The sequence below is a fragment of the Salmo salar genome, chromosome 13 (assembly GCF_965601325.2).
Source record: "Salmo salar chromosome 13, fSalSal1, whole genome shotgun sequence".
Classification (NCBI taxonomy): domain Eukaryota; kingdom Metazoa; phylum Chordata; class Actinopteri; order Salmoniformes; family Salmonidae; genus Salmo; species Salmo salar.
In genome coordinates this window covers 112605772-112627938 of record NC_138303.1, presented here as the reverse complement: position 1 = coordinate 112627938, position 22167 = coordinate 112605772, and the positions used below count along the sequence as shown (strand labels likewise).

General features: G+C 43.1%; 1 protein-coding gene across 6 annotated transcripts in view; it reads right to left on the bottom strand.

Annotated features, from left to right (window-relative positions):
* LOC106568568 (YTH domain-containing protein 1) overlaps window positions 1–22167 on the bottom strand; it is a 38187-nt gene continuing 16020 nt past the window's right edge. For 4 of the 6 annotated variants that reach the window (XM_014139011.3, XM_014139010.3, XM_014139013.3 and 1 more), the window contains exons 9-15: window positions 20814–20983; window positions 11751–11830; window positions 7951–7987; window positions 7563–7605; window positions 6466–6531; window positions 1459–1647; window positions 1–966 (exon numbers count right to left, since the gene is read on the bottom strand). In XM_014139011.3, coding sequence (XP_013994486.1) covers window positions 760–966; window positions 1459–1647; window positions 6466–6531; window positions 7563–7605; window positions 7951–7987; window positions 11751–11830; window positions 20814–20983 — 792 coding nt within the window. In that variant the 3' untranslated portion in view covers window positions 1–759. The remainder of the gene's footprint in view (window positions 967–1458; window positions 1648–6465; window positions 6532–7562; window positions 7606–7950; window positions 7988–11750; window positions 11831–20813; window positions 20984–22167) is intronic. The other 2 variants (XM_014139012.3, XM_014139015.3) reach the window with 1 other exon arrangement.

The following is a 22167-nucleotide window of genomic DNA, read 5'->3' as shown; positions in this document are numbered from 1 at the left end:
TCAACGTGATGTATAGCTTTTTATTATACTTCAACACGCAAAGGTGTTATGACTGGTTTCATAAAAGGTTTGAATGCCTTAAAAATATACTCAGTTCTGAGTAAAAAACAGTTTCTATAAAAGTGAATCAATCCAGACCAGTCTTTTACTTAGCAACTTTCGACAGTAGTAAAATACACAGTATTTTTGTTGTACAAAACATTATACCTTTTTCCCCTCCCCCTGAGCAAACATCTCTCATCGCCTTACAGCACTGATTAGAGTCTGGATTTAAACTTCAGAAAATAACGATCTAGACAGACAATATTGTTTTTTTTTGCTTCTGGACCAGTCAAACACTAGAAAAAAACTAAAATGGCTTCAAACTAAAAGACCAGTTAAAAAGGGACTTGGCTACAACAGATTCAGTACAACTCAATTATACCCCTTTAAGTAGCAATATCTTAATTATGAACCATGTACAATTATGAACAACATAAAAGACAATATGGCATTTAAAAACATTTAAAGTCATTACTGTCCGTCTGGGTCTAAGGAAGAAACAAAAATAAAAGTAACATCACATCTGGAATAGTTTTGACGCTCCAAACCACTTCTCCTGTTATTGCCTTCGTTCAGTTACACTGCATTCATGATACACATGAGCGGATGACTTGGCAACATAATGTAAAACAAAAATAATAATTACACAAATCACTTAAAAAAGATAACTCTGTAAAAGAAACTAACGCAGGACTTGCAGTTTGATTTAGTCCCTGATTATCTCCTGTAACGGCCCCTCTCTTTCTCCTTCTCCCTTTCCCTGATCCTGTCTCTCTCCCGGTCGCGTCCGCGATCTCGGTCCCGTCGGGCGTCTCTGGGCCGTTCTCGCTCCCTCTGCCTGTCTCGTTCCCGTGGGCGGCTGCGGCGACTGGTCACAGCCTGGGTCCGTCTCAGGAAGTCATCCACTCGCATGTCATAGTCATGCTGCAGAGGGAGAGAGAGAGATGGTGGTGCTCACTAGTTATACTCTCTCTGGACATTAACACATTTAAGTGAACATTTGATATGTGAATGGGTAATGCACAGTCCTTCTGTTGGGTAGGCTGGGCACCGGACACCTATCAAGTATGAGCTCAAGTGGAGCAAAACAACTTATAACACCTGTATTGTAACTAAATGAAACATTTTTCACAGTTTCGTCGTAAAACAAGTGGTCACTAGTAAGGTAAGGGAACACCATCTCGCTCCAAACAAGAGGTGCATGAGGAGCAAACTGAAGTGACGAAGATATCCAGCAACTCAGTGGAAGTTGATAAAAACGCTTCTTTATTGATAAAAAAAATTAAAATAATAATAATAATAATTCAGCCTTTAAGTGTACATTTGTAATTTCTTTTGCGTTTTTTTTTTTTTTTTAAATCAACTTCCACTGCCCTCCAAGTGTTAATGAATTTCCTCTTTAAAACAAGTAATCACATCAGAGCAGACAGAAATAAGCTTCACCAGGCTGGAGCTAAAGGAGCGGACAAGTCTCTTCTCTCTGAAGCGGGCTTCGTGTGGTACAGGGTGTTGCCCAGCATAGGGTGGGTGTGACTGGGGAGGAGGAGGAGGATGGTGCTGGTAGAACGGGTGATGAGGAGGTTGCTCCATCCCAGGGTACTGTGCCTAGAGATGAAAAGGCACAATCTTATTAGATTTATACAATTAAATGAACGAAGAGGTCAGTGGGGGGGGGGGGGGGGAGTCCCCTGAATGGCAGGAAGACAAAGTGGCCAGTGTGATGCAGATAAACTATTCACCCAAAAAAAATATATATATATAAAAAAAAAGGTAGGAGCAGATCAGCCTATTATATTACAGAAGGTCGCATACGGCGACCTGTTTCGACCAATCAGGTCTTTCGTTTAGCTGCATTTTTCTCTTTTGATTTATCAAACCATAGAGATGTAGATATATGAAACTAGATAGATATGTATCAACACTATACACACACACACACACACACACACACACACACACAGCAGTATGTGGACACCCCTTCAAAAATATTGGGCCATTTCAGCCACGCCCATTGCTGACAGGTTTATACAGTACAGACACTGATCTGAAACACTGCTATGTTCAAGTCTAAAACCGGATTGGTGCACATTACGAATAGAGGAAGTTAAAAAAAACAAAGACATTCTTAGCTAACAGTTGGCCAGAGATTCTAAAACTTTGAAAAGGCAAGATAACTACCGTCCAAATTAACAAAGTCAGAAGGATCTCCTCCTTTATTTGGGGAAAGACATATCTTAAGGATATCACCAGAAACAATTGTCAAGTAAAACAAAAATATAGCTCAGTGGTTGTGCAGTAAGTGGAAGCAGAAAGCTGCAGTGAGAAGGAATCAAGTGAATCAGCTGGTTTAATTAACATCAATCTGTACTGCAGTTAGAAGTGAATCAGCTCCTATGGTTTTACACTGCAGTTAGGAGCGGATTCATTTGACTCCTAACTGCAGTATAAAACCATAGGAGCTGATTCATTTGACTCCTTCTACGGTTTTATACTGCAGTTAGGAGTCAAATGAATCAGCTCCTATGGTTTTATACTGCAGGTTAGAAGTGAATCAAGTGAATCAGCTCCTACGGTTTTATACTGCAGGTAGAAGTGAATCAAGTGAATCAGCTCCTATGGTTTAATTAACATCAATCTGTGCCAAAGCACTTAGTACATCATAGACATCAAGTGGTTGAAGTGAAAATAAAATCTGTTAGTCGGTTAGTGCATTATTCAATCTGTTCTGAGGTGACCACTCCCTCTAGTGGAATGAGATATTCAGAGACTATCATTTCAAACAGGTGGCCTGCTGAAGCAAAAATGGTTATTAAAAGCACCACAAAAATGTCAATTTTGTCTGGTATGGGACCAGAGGCAGTCAAATATTTGACCACTTTCCAGAAGTTGGCTGGATTACCACCACTCTCTGATATACAATTCAAGGAATATGTTGATATTGTTTAAAAAAAAAAAAAAAAAAAAATCAGGGATAGACATCTATTTCTCAAAATGTCCGAAAGACAGCCAATCAGATGTAGAATCAGTCTGTCTAGTCTTAGCCCAAGATGCATTTCTTTCCTGTAATTTCTCAGGCAATTCATGCGTAAACCGAGGATTAGCTCAGTCTTTTACCTTTAGCCTTTTGTATGGTGCATGTTTATCTGCAACATAGTTAAAAACAGGGAAATAAAACAATTAAGGGCCTGATCTGAGTCAGTGATAGTCGACACAACCACCCCAGCTCAGACAAAATAAAATAAAATGTGGCTCATTAAAATTCCTACAATGTCGTTGTAATAACGCGCAAGTGAGATTTAGGCAGGTTTAACATCTTTTATACAGGAAACGGGACAACGGTTACTGAACTCATTGGCAAATACCCCCATTGGCTGTAAACTTACGAGGGGCATTTGTTTAGAATAATATCTAAATAGTCGATTTTTCAAGGGTGAAAAGCTGGGGCGAGTTGGTTTAGTTCTCAGCAGAGTTTGATTTAGTTCAGTACAAATATCTTTCAGTCCATCAGATACTGGCATCAACCATTCTAGATGAAGATCGCACACCATCAGTCCTTCAGATTGAGCATAGTTACTGAAAGCACATAATGAAGGCAGAGGGAGAACGATAATTTATTTATTATTTTTAAAGTTGACTGAGAACACATTCTCATTTACAGCAACGACCTGGAGAATAATTACAGGGGAGAGGAGGGGGATGAATGAGCCCATTGTAAACTGGGGATGATATGAGGGACAGATTGGGAATTTAGCCAGGACACCAGGGTTAACACCCCTACTCTTACGATAAGTGACATGGGATATTTAATGACCTCACAGAGAGTCAGGACACCCGTTTAACATCCCATCTGAAAGATAGAATCCTACACAGGGCAATGTCCCCAATCACTGCCCTGGGGCATTTTATTAGACCAGAGGAAAGAGTGCCTCCTACTGGCCAACCAACACCACTTCCAGCAGCGTCTGGTCTCCCATCCAGGGACTGACCAGGACCAACCCTGCTTAGCTTCAGAAGCAAGTGGGATGCAGGGTGGTATGATACATTTTAGAGTAAAGGCTGTAACGAAACAGAAAGTGGAAGAGGTCTGAATACTTCCTGAATGTATATGGCAACCCTCCCCTTCTGCCAACTATCAGATCTAAAAACATGAGTCAGAAACACAGAGTCCGGCATAGACTTCTTTAGCCAAGATTCAGTTGTAACCAGAATGTCTGCATTGGTTTGAGGAGACTTGCTATAAAAATCCATATTTTAAGTCAAACTTTGGCATTTAAATGAATCAGTCCAAGCCCACGGGTGATTTTCAGATCAGACGGCGTCTCTAATATAAACATGCCAACAGGTAACCCATTAGAAAATACCATGGGGGTTGGCTTGAATTGGAATAGATACAAGATTACCTAGAACCTAACCATTAGGACAGGTTTCCTGGATATTACGACAGGTGTCCCTGCAGGGGTCGATTCTGGGTCCTGTACTTTTTACATTAACGATATCGACTTGTCTAAAACATTTGTTTTACCTGCACTTGTATGCTGATGATACTGCTGTGTATGCTATTGTCCCCACGGTTGACCAGGCTCTATCTGAACTACAGTCTGCCTTCATTGTATTACAGAAACATTTAACTGACCTGAAATTTGTATTGAACGCAGGTAAAATTAAGCACACTGAACAGAAATATAAAACGCAACATGCAACAATTTCTAAGATTTTACTGAGATACAGTTCATATAAGGAAATCAGCCAATTGAAATAAATTCATTAGGCCCTAATCTATGGATTTCACATGGAATACAGATATGTATCTGTTGGTCACAGATACCTTAAAAAAAAAAGTAGGGGCGTGGATCAGAAAACCAGTCAGTATCTGGTGTGACCACTATTTGTGTCATTCGCACAGAGTTGATCAGGCTGTTGAATGTGGCCTGTGGAATGTTGTTCCACTCCTCTTCAACAGCTGAGCGAATTGGCGCTGTCGTACGCCTCGATCCAGAGCATCCCAAACATGCTCAACGGGTGACATGTCTGGTGACTATGTGGGCCATGGAACTGGGACATTTTCAGCTTCCAGGAATGGTGTTCAGATTCTTGCGACATGGGGCCGTGCATTATCATGTTGAAACAAGTAGTGATGGTGGCGAATGAATAGCAAGGACAATGGGCCTCAGGATCTCGTCACGGTATCTCTGTGCATTCGAAATGCCATCGATAAAATGCGTGTTCATTGTCAATAGCTTATGCCTGCCCCATACCATAACCCCACCATGGGGCACTCTGTTCACAACGTTGACGTCAGCAAACCGCTCGCCCACACGACACCATACACGCTGTCTGACATCTCCCCGGTACAGTTGAAACCGGGATTCATCCGTGAAGAGCACACTTCTCCAACGTGCCAGTGGCCATCGAAGGTGAGTATTTTGCCCACTGAAGTCAGTCAAGACGCCGAACTGCAGTCAGGTCAAGACCCTGGTGAGGACGACGAACACGCAGATGAGCTTCCCTGAGACGGTTTCTGACAGTTTGAGTAGAAAGTTTCATCAGCTGTCCAGGTGGCTGGTCTCAGAAGATCCCGCAGGTGAAGAAGCCGGATGTGGAGATCCTGGGCTGGCGTGGTTACACCTGGTCTGTGTTTGTGAGGCCGGTTGGACTTACTGACAAATTCTCTAAAACGACGTTGGAAGCGGCTTATGGTAGAGAAATGAACATTCAATTCTCTGGCAAAACAGCACTGGTGGACATTCCTGCAGTTAGCATGACAGTTGTACACGCCCTCAAAACTTGAGACTTCAGTGTAAACTTTAGAGTGGCCTTTTATTGTTCCCAGCACAAGGTGCAGGTGTGTAATGATCATGCTGTTTAATCAGTTTCTTGATATGCCACACCTGTCAGGTGGATGGATTATCTTGGCAAAGGAGAAATGCTCACTAACAGGGATATAAACAAATTTGTACACAGAATCTGAGAGAAATAAGCTTTTTGCGTGTATGGATAAATTCTGGGTTCTTCCATTTCAGCTCATGAAACCAACACTTTACATATTGTGTTTATATTTTTCTCTAGACGGCATAAAACAAATTCTGATGATTTAAGCACATGTATTTTGGAATGGTGTCCATATTAATAGTGTCCCTGCTTAGAAATATCTGGGCATCTGGATAACATATGAGTTAGCTAAGATAACAATACAACTAGGCTTCTTCTATAGAAACAGGTCCTGCCTCTCGCTAAATAGTAGAAAGCAGATTATTCAGTCTACGTTCCTATCGGTTCTAGTCCCCCCCCCCCCTCCGCACAACACAGCTGATTCCAAAGGGGGGGGGGGGGGGGGGGGGGGCAAGGACCGATTCTAGAACATTTAGCATCTGCTGTAGATTCTAGAACATGCAACATCTACATTATAAATCATTTTTAACATACCATTCCTTGCCAAGGAGTTGGCTGCCCAATGGTTTGGTGGAACTCTCTCATGTAATCGTTGTAGGACTGGGGATCAAATTAACCACATCATGTTATTATCAATAGGACTGGGGATCAAATTAACCACATCATGTTATTATCAATAGAACTGGGGATCAAATTAACCACATCATGTTACTATCAATAGGACTGATGTTACTATCAATAGAACTGGGGATCATATTAACCACATGTTACTATCAATAGGACTGATGTTACTATCAATAGGACTGGGGATCATATTAACCACGTTACTATCAATAGGACTGATGTTACTATCAATAGGACTGGGGATCATATTAACCACATCATGTTACTATCAATAGGACTGATGTTACTATCAATAGGACTGATGTTACTATCAATAGGACTGATGTTACTATCAATAGGACTGATGTTACTATCAATAGGACTGGGGATCATATTAACCACATCATGTTACTTCAATAGGACTGATGTTACTATCAATAGGACTGGGGATCAAATTAACCACATGTTACTATCAATAGAACTGATGTTACTATCAATCATGTTACTATCAATAGAACTGGGGATCATATTAACCACATGTTACTATCAATAGGACTGATGTTACTATCAATAGGACTGGGGATCATATTAACCACATCATGTTACTATCAATAGGACTCATGTTATTATCAATAGAACTGGGGATCAAATTAACCACATGTTACTATCAATAGGACTGATGTTACTATCAATAGGACTGATGTTACTATCAATAGGACTGATGTTACTATCAATAGGACTGATGTTATTATCAATAGAACTGGGGATCAAATTAACCACATGTTACTATCAATAGAACTGATGTTACTATCAATAGGACTGATGTTACTATCAATAGGACTGATGTTACTATCAATAGGACTGATGTTACTATCAATAGGACTGGGGATCATATTAACCACATCATGTTACTATCAATAGGACTGATGTTACTATCAATAGAACTAAGGATCATATTAACCACATGTTAATATCAACGACAGTTTAATATATAATTGAAATCAATAGCAGGGTATCCCTGAACTCACCCCATTGAGAAAAACATCTCTTCTTACTCCAGTGGGGAACCGCCTTGGGGAAAAATGAACTTACTGATTATTGGTTGGGGGAGGGCAAGGGATTGGGAAGGATTGGTGGAAAGAGGAAGGGCAAGGAAAGGATTGGTGGAGAGAGGAAGACTTGGGAATGATTGGTGGAGAGGAACCATGTGTCCTAAAATCGACCACTTGTGGAGAACTAAGAGGACTGGATTGATAGAAGCAATATGGTGCCAGCTTTTATCTTTCCCTTTGATAGGCCAGGTGGAAGGTTTACTGTATTGCTTATACATACCCAATCCTCTCCAAACTACACAAGTGCCTATGGGCCTAGGGTTTAGATTTGGGGTCAAGGGTGAGTCTGTTGTGAGGTACTTACCGGTCAGCTGGTGGGTTGCGAGGGTCCGGCGTAAAGCCTGTACGAATAGAGAAAAGCTGATTTACTCTGACTGGCGACTTATGTCCCCATGTAACACCTCTCCATCTACAAAAGACACATTAGCTCTGGTTTCTAAACATTTGGTCCTGATATAGTCACATACCAGTAGGCAATAGGATCTTGAATCAGTACTTATGAACACCCACTTTAACTTCTTTGGGGTAGGGGGCAGTATTTTGACGTCCGGATGAAAAGCGTGCCTGTAGTAAACTGCCTGCTACTCAGGCCCAGAATCTAAGACATGCATATTATTAGTAGATTTGGATAGAAAACACTCTGAAGTTTCTAAAACTGTTTGAATTATGTCTGTGAGTATAACAGAACTCATATTGCAGGCAAAAACCTGAGAAAAAATCCAACCAGGAAGTGTGGAAATCTGAGGTTTGTAGTTTTTCAAGTGATTCCCTATCCAGTATACAGTGTCTGTGGGGTCATTTTGCACTTCCTAAGGCTTCCACTAGATGTCAAGTCTTTAGAACGTTGTTTCATGCTTCTACTGTGAATGGGGAGAGAATAAGAGCCCTTGGAATCAGATGACTGAGAAAATGACATGAGCTCAATCGCACGCGCTCCTGTGAGAGAATCGTCCGGTTAGAATATTATGGAAGATTTATGATAAAAACATCCTAAAGATTGATTCTATACATCGTTTGACATGTTTCTACGAACTGTAATATAACTTTTGACTTTTCGTCTGAACTTACTGCGCGAGCACAGTGCATTTGGAGTGCTGGACTGAACGCGCGAACAAAAAGGAGGTATTTCGACAAATATGGACTTTATCGAAACAAAACAACCATTTATTGTGGAACTGGGATTCCTGGGAGTGCATTCCGATGAAGATCATCAAAGGTAAGTGAATATTTATAATGCTATTTCTGACTTCTGTTGACTCCACAACATGGCGGGTATCTGTATGGCTTGTTTTGGTGTCTGAGCGCTGTACTCAGATTATTGCAAAGTTTGCTTTCGCCGTAAAGCTTTTTTGAAATCTGACACAGCGGTTGCATTCAGGAGAAGTTTATCTATAATTCTGTGCATAACACTTGTATCTTTTATCGAAGTTTATGATGAGTATTTCTGTAAATTGATGTGCTCATTCACCGGCAGTTTTGGAGGCAAAACATTTCTGAACATTACACGCCAATGTAAAATGGGGGTTTGGGATATAAATATGAACTTTATCGAGCAAAACATACATGCATTGTGTAACATGAAGTCCTATGAGTGCCATCTGATGAAGATCATCAAAGGTTAGTGATTCATTTTAGCTGTATTTCTGGTTTTTGTGACACCTCTCCTTGCTTGGAAAATGGCTGTGTGGTTTTTCTTGTCTAGGCGTTGTCCTAACATAATCTAATGCTATGCTTTCGCCGTAAAGCCTTTTTGAAATCGGACAATGTGGTTGGATTAACGAGAAGTGTATCTTTAAAATGGTGTAAAATACTTGTATGTGAGAAATTTGAATTATGAGATTTTTGTTGTTTTGAATTTGGCGCTCTGCTATTTCACTGGCTGTTGGCGAGGTGGGACGCTACCGTCCCACATACCCTAGAGAGTACATAATATTCTACTTAATATTGTGCGATATAAACCATACTCTGATTAATAACAATACCATCCCAAATAGTGGAAAACATAACAATACCATAGGTCATATGAAATGCAATACAGACAGCAGTCACTTGCACCTATAATAACCCATAGTTGTAGCAGTAGACATCGTTCATCTGGATTGGGCTTCAACCTTTTGTCCATACGGTTTCATGAATGGATCCAATAAGCTTTCATTTGAAACTCCAAGTAGTTTTTAATACCACATTCTAATCATTCAGATACTGTTACCAATAAAAAAAGGACAAGACAGACCAACGTTGGCCATCCGCAGCAGGTGGCCGCCCAATCACCTCTGACCGTAGAACATCGGCCATCATTTTCTGTTTACTTCCTGGGGCCACATTTATCAAGGTGTGGGATGTTGTGGGATAAAAAAAAACATTTAAAAAAAATACTCTGAACCTTGCGTGCATCCTTCCCCACAAAAGGTCGGTATTTAAAAATGTTGAAGTTGACGGGAAAGCGTGCGCATCTCCACGTCAATCACAAAACAGCTGTTTGACGCAACAGAATTATAATAAATGGCAGGACATAGAAACACAATCTATTGATCTCAGAGCCTAAACCAAGACAGGCCATCTCCACAGAATGTGGAGAGTTTCAGGCAGGGTTGGAGTGCTCGTTCACGCCCTCACAAAAATAATATGGCTCTGATTTATCAATGAAAACATATGTCGTGTGCGACAGTTTAATAAATCCTAATAATTTGCGCCGCACACAAATCCTAAAATCTCCACGTACAGCAGAATTTAGTAATGAATGTAGAAATGTTTGATAAATGATGCCCTTGACGACTCCACATGATTTAGCGCCATCGTTTGTTCCTAAAAACAGCAGGCGATCTACTGCGCATGGCTGACCATCGGGTTGGTTGGTATTTCCTGTCCTTATAATAAACAACATACTGTACCAATACAATGAGGAGTTATGTGCCCAAAAGGTGGGCGGGCGCAGGTCAAAAGTAGTGCACTATATATAGGGAATAGGGTTCCATAGGGCTCTGGTCTAAAGTAGTGCACTATATATAGGGAATAGGGTTCCATAGGGCTCTGGTCTAAAGTAGTGCACTATATAGGGAATAGGGTTCCATAGGGCTCTGGTCTAAAGTAGTGCACTACATAGGGAATAGGGTTCCATAGGGCTCTGGTCTAAAGTAGTGCACTATATAGGGAATAGGGTTCCATAGGGCTCTGGTCTAAAGTAGTGCACTATATAGGGAATAGGGTTCCATAGGGCTCTGGTCTAAAGTAGTGCACTATATAGGGAATAGGGTTCCATAGGGCTCTGGTCTAAAGTAGTGCACTACATAGGGAATAGGGTTCCATAGGGCTCTGGTCTAAAGTAGTGCACTATATAGGGAATAGGGTTCCATAGGGCTCTGGTCTAAAGTAGTGCACTATATAGGGAATAGGGTTCCATAGAGCTCTGGTCTAAAGTAGTGCACTATATATAGGGAATAGGGCTCCATAGGGCTCTGGTCTAAAGTAGTGCACTATATAGGGAATAGGGTTCCATAGGGCTCTGGTCTAAAGTAGTGCACTATATAGGGAATAGGGTTCCATAGGGCTCTGGTCTAAAGTAGTGCACTATATAGGGAATAGGGTTCCATAGGGCTCTGGTCTAAAGTAGTGCACTATATAGGGAATAGGGTTCCATAGGGCTCTGGTCTAAAGTAGTGCACTATATAGGGAATAGGGTTCCATAGAGCTCTGGTCTAAAGTAGTGCACTATATAGGGAATAGGGTTCCATAGGGCTCTGGTCTAAAGTAGTGCACTACATAGGGAATAGGGTTCCATAGGGCTCTGGTCTAAAGTAGTGCACTATATAGGGAATAGGGTTCCATAGGGCTCTGGTCTAAAGTAGTGCACTATATAGGGAATAGGGTTCCATAGGGCTCTGGTCTAAAGTAGTGCACTACATAGGGAATAGGGTTCCATAGGGCTCTGGTCTAAAGTAGTGCACTATATAGGGAATAGGGCTCTGGTCTAAAGTAGTACACTATATAGGGAATAGGGTTCTATAGAGCTCTGGTCTAAAGTAGTGCACTATATAGGGAATAGGGTGCCATTAGGGATACAGATCATTTTCATACTGTACCAATTCATATGGTAGTAATAGTAACCTGGTCTCTGTGGGAACTCTGCTGGATAATCAATCCTCGGGCGTTTCCTGTTGTGAATGGCATTTTCCTCTGGCCGAACCCTACATGAATTAGGTAAACAATTGAGACAAAGATACACAAGATACAGCACAACATCCCAGTAGCCCTATAACAGATACAGCACAACATCCCAGTAGCCCTATAACAGATACAGCACAACATCCCAGTAGCCCTATAACATCATAGATACAGCACAACATCCCAGTAGCCCTATAACATCATAGATACAGCACAACATCCCAGTAGCCCTATAACAGATACAGCACAACATCCCAGTAGCCCTATAACAGATACAGCACAACATCCCAGTAGCCCTATAACAGATACAGCACAACATCCCAGTAGCCCTATAACAGATACAGCACAACATCCCAGTAGCCCTATAACAGATACAGCACAACATCCCAGTAGCCCTATAACAGATACAGCACAACATCCCAGTAGCCCTATAACAGATACAGCACAACATCCCAGTAGCCCTATAACAGATACAGCACAACATCCCAGTAGCCCTATAACAGATACAGCACAACATCCCAGTAGCCCTATAACAGATACAGCACAACATCCCAGTAGCCCTATAACAGATACAGCACAACATCCCAGTAGCCCTATAACAGATACAGCACAACATCCCAGTAGCCCTATAACAGATACAGCACAACATCCCAGTAGCCCTATAACAGATACAGCACAACATCCCAGTAGCCCTATAACAGATACAGCACAACATCCCAGTAGCCCTATAACAGATACAGCACAACATCCCAGTAGCCCTATAACATCATAGATACAGCACAACATCCCAGTAGCCCTATAACAGATACAGCACAACATCCCAGTAGCCCTATAACAGATACAGCACAACATCCCAGTAGCCCTATAACATCATAGATACAGCACAACATCCCAGTAGCCCTATAACATCATAGATACAGCACAACATCCCAGTAGCCCTATAACATCATAGATACAGCACAACATCCCAGTAGCCCTATAACATCATAGATACAGCACAACATCCCAGTAGCCCTATAACAGATACAGCACAACATCCCAGTAGCCCTATAACATCATAGATACAGCACAACATCCCAGTAGCCCTATAACATCATAGATACAGCACAACATCCCAGTAGCCCTATAACAGATACAGCACAACATCCCAGTAGCCCTATAACATCATAGATACAGCACAACATCCCAGTAGCCCTATAACATCATAGATACAGCACAACATCCCAGTAGCCCTATAACATCATAGATACAGCACAACATCCCAGTAGCCCTATAACATCATAGATACAGCACAACATCCCAGTAGCCCTATAACAGATACAGCACAACATCCCAGTAGCCCTATAACATCATAGATACAGCACAACATCCCAGTAGCCCTATAACATCATAGATACAGCACAACATCCCAGTAGCCTTATAACATCATAGATACAGCACAACATCCCAGTAGCCCTATAACATCATAGATACAGCACAACATCCCAGTAGCCCTATAACAGATACAGCACAACATCCCAGTAGCCCTATAACAGATACAGCACAACATCCCAGTAGCCCTATAACAGATACAGCACAACATCCCAGTAGCCCTATAACAGATACAGCACAACATCCCAGTAGCCCTATAACATCATAGATACAGCACAACATCCCAGTAGCCCTATAACAGATACAGCACAACATCCCAGTAGCCCTATAACAGATACAGCACAACATCCCAGTAGCCCTATAACATCATAGATACAGCACAACATCCCAGTAGCCCTATAACATCATAGATACAGCACAACATCCCAGTAGCCCTATAACAGATACAGCACAACATCCCAGTAGCCCTATAACATCATAGATACAGCACAACATCCCAGTAGCCCTATAACATCATAGATACAGCACAACATCCCAGTAGCCTTATAACATCATAGATACAGCACAACATCCCAGTAGCCCTATAACATCATAGATACAGCACAACATCCCAGTAGCCCTATAACATCATAGATACAGCACAACATCCCAGTAGCCCTATAACAGATACAGCACAACATCCCAGTAGCCCTATAACATCATAGATACAGCACAACATCCCAGTAGCCCTATAACAGATACAGCACAACATCCCAGTAGCCCTATAACATCATAGATACAGCACAACATCCCAGTAGCCCTATAACAGATACAGCACAACATCCCAGTAGCCCTATAACAGATACAGCACAACATCCCAGTAGCCCTATAACATCATAGATACAGCACAACATCCCAGTAGCCCTATAACAGATACAGCACAACATCCCAGTAGCCCTATAACATCATAGATACAGCACAACATCCCAGTAGCCCTATAACAGATACAGCACAACATCCCAGTAGCCCTATAACAGATACAGCACAACATCCCAGTAGCCCTATAACAGATACAGCACAACATCCCAGTAGCCCTATAACAGATACAGCACAACATCCCAGTAGCCCTATAACAGATACAGCACAACATCCCAGTAGCCCTATAACAGATACAGCACAACATCCCAGTAGCCCTATAACAGATACAGCACAACATCCCAGTAGCCCTATAACAGATACAGCACAACATCCCAGTAGCCCTATAACAGATACAGCACAACATCCCAGTAGCCCTATAACAGATACAGCACAACATCCCAGTAGCCCTATAACATCATAGATACAGCACAACATCCCAGTAGCCCTATAACATCATAGATACAGCACAACATCCTAGTACAAACATTTCAGAAGCAATCTGAACAGATTATTCCATAACACAATTAACAGATTGAGAAATAAGGTGATTTGGGCTGTCAAATCATCTGTCATATTTCCATTGTATCCACCTCCAGAAAAGGGTGAAAACTGTTTTTTCATTTTTTCATTCGCCAAACTGAGGATGCATTTAATTGAATGTTTTGATAGTAGTAGTTTAAAACAATAAACAGGTACAGACATTTATACTGAGCAGACTATCAACCATTATATTCTCAAATGAGATTTTACTGCTTGTAGACAGTTCATTCACCAGTTAGTTAGTTCTATGCAGCTAAAACATGACGTTTAAAGTACATCCTTGTTAGATAAAAAAATACATTAAATAAAACATTTGGGGCATCTGTTATTTACCTCCTTGGCATCCATCTTTGGGAGATGGCCCATGTTTTTAATGTACATTTCTGTGTTATCCAAATCAGGAGCTAGAAACTGTATTCAATGTATTAAACCAGTATAGTTATTGCTTCTGACTAGCAATCAATATAAATAACAATTAAACCAATTTATATCATGGCATTGTTGAATACTCCTTTCTGATTGGCTTGAAAGGCATTCTAGAGCGTGCATTATTTCCCTATAACGCACGGTGGAATTCAATGGCTATAGTTCACTTTTACATGTTTTGTTTGAGAAGCTTTTGAAAGTAAAAGTTGAATTGAAAACAGTACTGTTATTGTTGAATTGGATTTTCGTAAATAGCAAGCTAGTACTGATGGTTTGCTTAGCTAAACTAGCAAGTCTGTTAGGTTACCACGGCAACTACTCTTAACTAAACTCGCTAACTACTTCAGTGGATGTTGAAGACATTTCTAGGTGGCAAAATGTGTTAAATTAATCGCCATTTTATAAATCAACTCGGGGCTCTATACGTTCTCTGGAAAATAACTCTGTGGAAGGTAAACGTCGTTCCCGTTCATTATGGTCTATATAACGTATAGAGCCCCGAGTTAATTATCCCGTTACATCGTCACCGCTTCTAACTAGCCATCAACACACACCTTCCATGTTCAATTCAAAACCATCCAGACAGCTGAGTTATCTGTCACCGGGTAAATTAGTAAGAGCTGGTTAAAAATGGTAACATACCGTTTTCTTGTAGTTGTGTTAGCCGTTGATATTAAGTAAATCAAAAGTTCATATAGACAGTCTCTCTTATGGTTTAGGTTCTTCGGCCACAAAGACTTGACAAGGAGAGGCCTGGCTGAGAGGGTAAAGAAGGGGCTGATTGAGTCGGTCTATTGCAAATCAAAACAAAAAGACCGGAGGACGAGCTTCACTTTATAAACCAAAAGGTGACCGACCCTCTTTGGCTTAGAACTTCCCTTCCTTGTGGTGTCATTCTCAGTCCATTAAGGCCTTAAAAGGGAAAGTGGTGGGTTTGTATCATTCTGCCAGTGGTTCTCCTCCTACCTAATTCTCAGTCCTTTAGGTTAGGGTATGGAAACACTCCTGTCCTTTAGGTTAGGGTATGGAAACACTCCTGTCCTTTAGGTTAGGGTATGGAAACACTCCTGTCCTTTAGGTTGGGGTATGGAAACACTCCTGTCCTTTAGGTTAGGGTATGGAAACACTCCTGTCCTTTAGGTTAAGGGTATGGAAACACTCCTGTCCTTTAGGTTAGGGTATGGAAACACTCCTGTCCTTTAGGTTAGGGTATGGAAACACTCCTGTCCTTTAGGTTAGGGTATGGAAACACTCCTGTCCTTTAGGTTAGGGTATGGAAACACTCCTGTCCTTTAGGTTAAGGGTATGGAAACACTCCTGTCCTTTAGGTTAGGGTATGGAAACACTCCTGTCCTTTAGGTTAGGGTATGGAAACACTCCTGTCCTTTAGGTTAAGGTATGGAAACACTCCTGTCCTTTAGGTTAGGGTATGGAAACACTCCTGTCCTTTAGGTTAGGGTATGGAAACACTCCTGTCCTTTAGGTTAGGGTATGGAAACACTCCTGTCCTTTAGGTTAGGGTATGGAAACACTCCTGTCCTTTAGGTTAGGGTATGGAAACACTCCTGCCCTTTAGGCCAGGGTATGGAAACACTCCTGTCCTTTAGGTCAGGGTATGGAAACACTCCTGTCCTTTAGGTCAGGGTATGGAAACACTCCTGTCCTAGTCCTTTAGGTTTCCCTAACCAATAGCTGACATTCATTCCGGATGAAGTTAAGGTTTAACAACGAACAGCTGGCTCTCTCAGGATCACAACTTTCATTTCCTCAGTCCAGTTGTGTGTGTGTGTGTGTGTGTGTGTGTGTGTGTGTGTGTGTGTGTGTGTGTGTGGGTGGGGGGGGGGCAGTGAGCGACTGACCGACCATTGATCAACATTGATGTAGGGGTGGTTTATCAACCTGGTCATACTGCCTCCTCTCTCTTCCCAGTGGTAGATATATATAGAGTTCAGGTCATACTGCCTCCTCTCTTCCCAGTGGTAGATATATATAGAGTTCAGGTCATACTGCCTCCTCTCTCTTCCCAGTGGTAGATATATATAGAGTTCAGGTCATACTGCCTCCTCTCTCTTCCCAGTGGTAGATATATATAGAGTTCAGATCATACTGCCTCCTCTCTCTTCCCAGTGGTAGATATATATAGAGTTCAGGTCATACTGCCTCCTCTCTCTTCCCAGTGGTAGATATATATAGAGTTCAGGTCATACTGCCTCCTCTCTCTTCCCAGTGGTAGATATATATATAGAGTTCAGGTCATACTGCCTCCTCTCTCTTCCCAGTGGTAGATATATATATAGAGTTCAGGTCATACTGCCTCCTCTCGCTTCCCAGTGGTAGATATATATAGAGTTCAGGTCATACTGCCTCCTCTCTCTTCCCAGTGGTAGATATATATATATAGAGTTCAGGTCATACTGCCTCCTCTCTCTTCCCAGTGGTAGATATATATATAGAGTTCAGGTCATACTGCCTCCTCTCTCTTCCCAGTGGTAGATATATATAGAGTTCAGGTCATACTGCCTCCTCTCTCTTCCCAGTGGTAGATATATATAGAGTTCAGGTCATACTGCCTCCTCTCTCTTCCCAGTGGTAGATATATATAGAGTTCAGGTCATACTGCCTCCTCTCTCTTCCCAGTGGTAGATATATATAGAGTTCAGGTCATACTGCCTCCTCTCTCTTCCCAGTGGTAGATATATATAGAGTTCAGGTCATACTGCCTCCTCTCTCTTCCCAGTGGTAGATATATATAGAGTTCAGGTCATACTGCCTCCTCTCTCTTCCCAGTGGTAGATATATATATAGAATTCAGGTCATACTGCCTCCTCTCTCTTCCCAGTGGTAGATATATATAGAGTTCAGGTCATACTGCCTCCTCTCTCTTCCCAGTGGTAGATATATATAGAGTTCAGGTCATACTGCCTCCTCTCTCTTCCCAGTGGTAGATATATATATAGAGTTCAGGTCATACTGCCTCCTCTCTCTTCCCAGTGGTAGATATATATAGAGTTCAGGTCATACTGCCTCCTCTCTCTTCCCAGTGGTAGATATATATATATAGAGTTCAGGTCATACTGCCTCCTCTCTTCCCAGTGGTAGATATATATAGAGTTCAGGTCATACTGCCTCCTCTCTCTTCCCAGTGGTAGATATATATAGAGTTCAGGTCATACTGCCTCCTCTCTCTTCCCAGTGGTAGATATATATATAGTTCAGGTCATACTGCCTCCTCTCTCTTCCCAGTGGTAGATATATATATAGTTCAGGTCATACTGCCTCCTCTCTCTTCCCAGTGGTAGATATATATATAGAGTTCAGGTCATACTGCCTCCTCTCTTCCCAGTGGTAGATATATATAGAGTTCAGGTCATACTGCCTCCTCTCTCTTCCCAGTGGTAGATATATATATATAGAGTTCAGGTCATACTGCCTCCTCTCTCTTCCCAGTGGTAGATATATAGAGAGTTCCCTTATATGACTAGGTTCATCTCCCAAGGAAAGTACTGAAAGATAATACTTTGGGAACAAATTTAAAACAACTCACCTAGATAAATGCATTCAAGCAGTGAACCTATGGACTATTGAAAAGTGTGTATAAACTCAACTAAAACATTGGTGCTTTAATAAGTAGGTTCAAATTGAGACTGTATTCATTACAAGGAGAGATCAAGACCCCAAACTAGACCTGTTTCTTTACACATCACCACCACATGCAGACAGAAACAAGCTAGACTCAGACTACTGTGGTTAGCGCCGGGCCATAGAGAGACACTGTGGTTAGCGCCGGGCCATAGAGAGAGACACTGTGGTTAGCGCCGGGCCATAGAGAGACACTGTGGTTAGCGCCGGGCCATAGAGAGACACTGTGGTTAGCGCCGGGCCATAGAGAGACACTGTGGTTAGCGCCGGGCCATAGAGAGACACTGTGGTTAGCGCCGGGCCATAGAGAGACACTGTGGTTAGCGCCGGGCCATAGAGAGACACTGTGGTTAGCGCCGGGCCATAGAGAGACACTGTGGTTAGCGCCGGGCCATAGAGAGACACTGTGGTTAGCGCCGGGCCATAGAGAGAGACACTGTGGTTAGCGCCGGGCCATAGAGAGAGACACTGTGGTTAGCGCCGGGCCATAGAGAGAGACACTGTGGTTAGCGCCGGGCCATAGAGAGAGACACTGTGGTTAGCGCCGGGCCATAGAGAGACACTGTGGTTAGCGCCGGGCCATAGAGAGACACTGTGGTTAGCGCCGGGCCATAGAGAGACACTGTGGTTAGCGCCGGGCCATATAGAGAGACACTGTGGTTAGCGCCGGGCCATATAGAGAGACACTGTGGTTAGCGCCGGGCCATAGAGAGACACTGTGGTTAGCGCCGGGCCATAGAGAGAGACACTGTGGTTAGCGCCGGGCCATAGAGAGACACTGTGGTTAGCGCCGGGCCATAGAGAGAGACACTGTGGTTAGCGCCGGGCCATAGAGAGACACTGTGGTTAGCGCCGGGCCATAGAGAGAGACACTGTGGTTAGCGCCGGGCCATAGAGAGAGACACTGTGGTTAGCGCCGGGCCATAGAGAGAGACACTGTGGTTAGCGCCGGGCCATAGAGAGAGACACTGTGGTTAGCGCCGGGCCATAGAGAGAGACACTGTGGTTAGCGCCGGGCCATAGAGAGAGACACTGTGGTTAGCGCCGGGCCATAGAGAGAGACACTGTGGTTAGCGCCGGGCCATAGAGAGACACTGTGGTTAGCGCCGGGCCATAGAGAGACACTGTGGTTAGCGCCGGGCCATAGAGAGACACTGTGGTTAGCGCCGGGCCATAGAGAGAGACACTGTGGTTAGCGCCGGGCCATAGAGAGACACTGTGGTTAGCGCCGGGCCATAGAGAGAGACACTGTGGTTAGCGCCGGGCCATAGAGAGAGACACTGTGGTTAGCGCCGGGCCATAGAGAGACACTGTGGTTAGCGCCGGGCCATAGAGAGACACTGTGGTTAGCGCCGGGCCATAGAGAGACACTGTGGTTAGCGCCGGGCCATAGAGAGACACTGTGGTTAGCGCCGGGCCATAGAGAGACACTGTGGTTAGCGCCGGGCCATAGAGAGACACTGTGGTTAGCGCCGGGCCATAGAGAGACACTGTGGTTAGCGCCGGGCCATAGAGAGAGACACTGTGGTTAGCGCCGGGCCATAGAGAGAGACACTGTGGTTAGCGCCGGGCCATAGAGAGAGACACTGTGGTTAGCGCCGGGCCATAGAGAGAGACACTGTGGTTAGCGCCGGGCCATAGAGAGAGACACTGTGGTTAGCGCCGGGCCATAGAGAGAGACACTGTGGTTAGCGCCGGGCCATAGAGAGAGACACTGTGGTTAGCGCCGGGCCATAGAGAGAGACACTGTGGTTAGCGCCGGGCCATAGAGAGACACTGTGGTTAGCGCCGGGCCATAGAGAGACACTGTGGTTAGCGCCGGGCCATAGAGAGACACTGTGGTTAGCGCCGGGCCATAGAGAGACACTGTGGTTAGCGCCGGGCCATAGAGAGACACTGTGGTTAGCGCCGGGCCATAGAGAGACACTGTGGTTAGCGCCGGGCCATAGATATATCTAACCTCCTCAGAACTGCTGTATACAGTCCTAGGCAGCCGCCCAGAGGATTTCAGGTATCCCTCTCCGTGGGCATGTGATGAGATCAGAGAACTCTGGGAAGGACGTTTAGATGGTCATACCAGAACCACTCTGTCGTCACAAGAGCTCACTAGCAGTCCAAATAATAAGGTCTAACCTTCCCAGGTCGCCTCGGGTGGGCTCTCTGCACGGCGGTCGTCCTCGAGAACGGGGCTCATAAGGGATCCTCCTCTTGTGTCGCATTTTATGAATAACTTGATACAAGTTAATGGTATCGTCCTGGGGGAACATCACACACAGCTGTATCCCACACTCGGGCTCCATTTCCTGCAGGACCGGAAGAGGAGGGGGAGATTAGTAGATCAACCCGTAGAATCTCTGTGTGAATCAAACTAAAGTTAAAGTTAATTGTTAGTCTTAACTACTCACTCCAACAAACTTATTCCCCTTTCGGGATGTTAACCGTTAATTGGTTAGCCGCCGATCACTCTTTAGGGAATATTTGCATGACAGTGAATAGTTAGCGAGATAAGGGATGGATAGTATGTTCTCTTTAATGGATAGATAGTGCTTTCAGAAAGTATTCATACCGCTTCACTTATTCCACTTTTTGCCGTGTTATAGCCTGGATTTGAAATGGATTAAATAAAAACATCCCCCCCCCCACCCATCTACACACAACACCCCATAATGACAAAGTGAAAACAAGTTTTAAGAAATGTTTGAACATGTATTGAATATGAAATACATAAGTATACACACACCTCTGAGTCAATACATTTTCAATGTACCTTTGGCAGTGATTAAAGCAGTGAGTCTTTCTGGGTAAATCTCTTAGAGCTCTGCACTCCTGGATTGGTCAATATTTGCATATTCTTTTTAAAAATTCTTCATGCGCTGATCATTCCTTGCCCCCCATTTTTTTTTTCATGTCTTGCCATAGATTCTCAAGGCCAAAAATCTAGTTAAATCAAAACTGGCCATCAGGAACATTCTGTGTCGAGTTGGTAAGCAGCTCCAGTGTAGATGTGGCCTTGTGTTTTAGGTTATTGTCCTGCTGAAAGGTGAATTCATCTCCCCAGTGTCTGTTTCTTTTTAGGGAGTGGCTCCTAAACTGTTAACAGACCTTTTATTTCCGAGGCTCTGTATCCGTGAGTAAAATCTTGCAGTATCTTGTGGGAATTTGGGACTTTATGAATTTACTCATGCCGAAACCAGATTAGAGTAGATACATACAGGTAGTTAAATCAGAGTTAAATGCCCAAAAGAAACCAAAAACATCAACAGCCACGACAATGTCAAAACATGACATTGTCATGAGTTAAATCCCATTTGCTTAATTTTGCGGACCCACAACTATGTTGATAGTCGCACTAAGCGCAAACCAGATGGGATGGCGTATCGCTGCAGAATGCTGTGGTAGCCATGCTGGTTAAGTGTGCCTTGAATTCTAAATAAATCACAGACATTGTCACCAGCAAAGCACCCCCACATCACCTCCTCCTCCATGC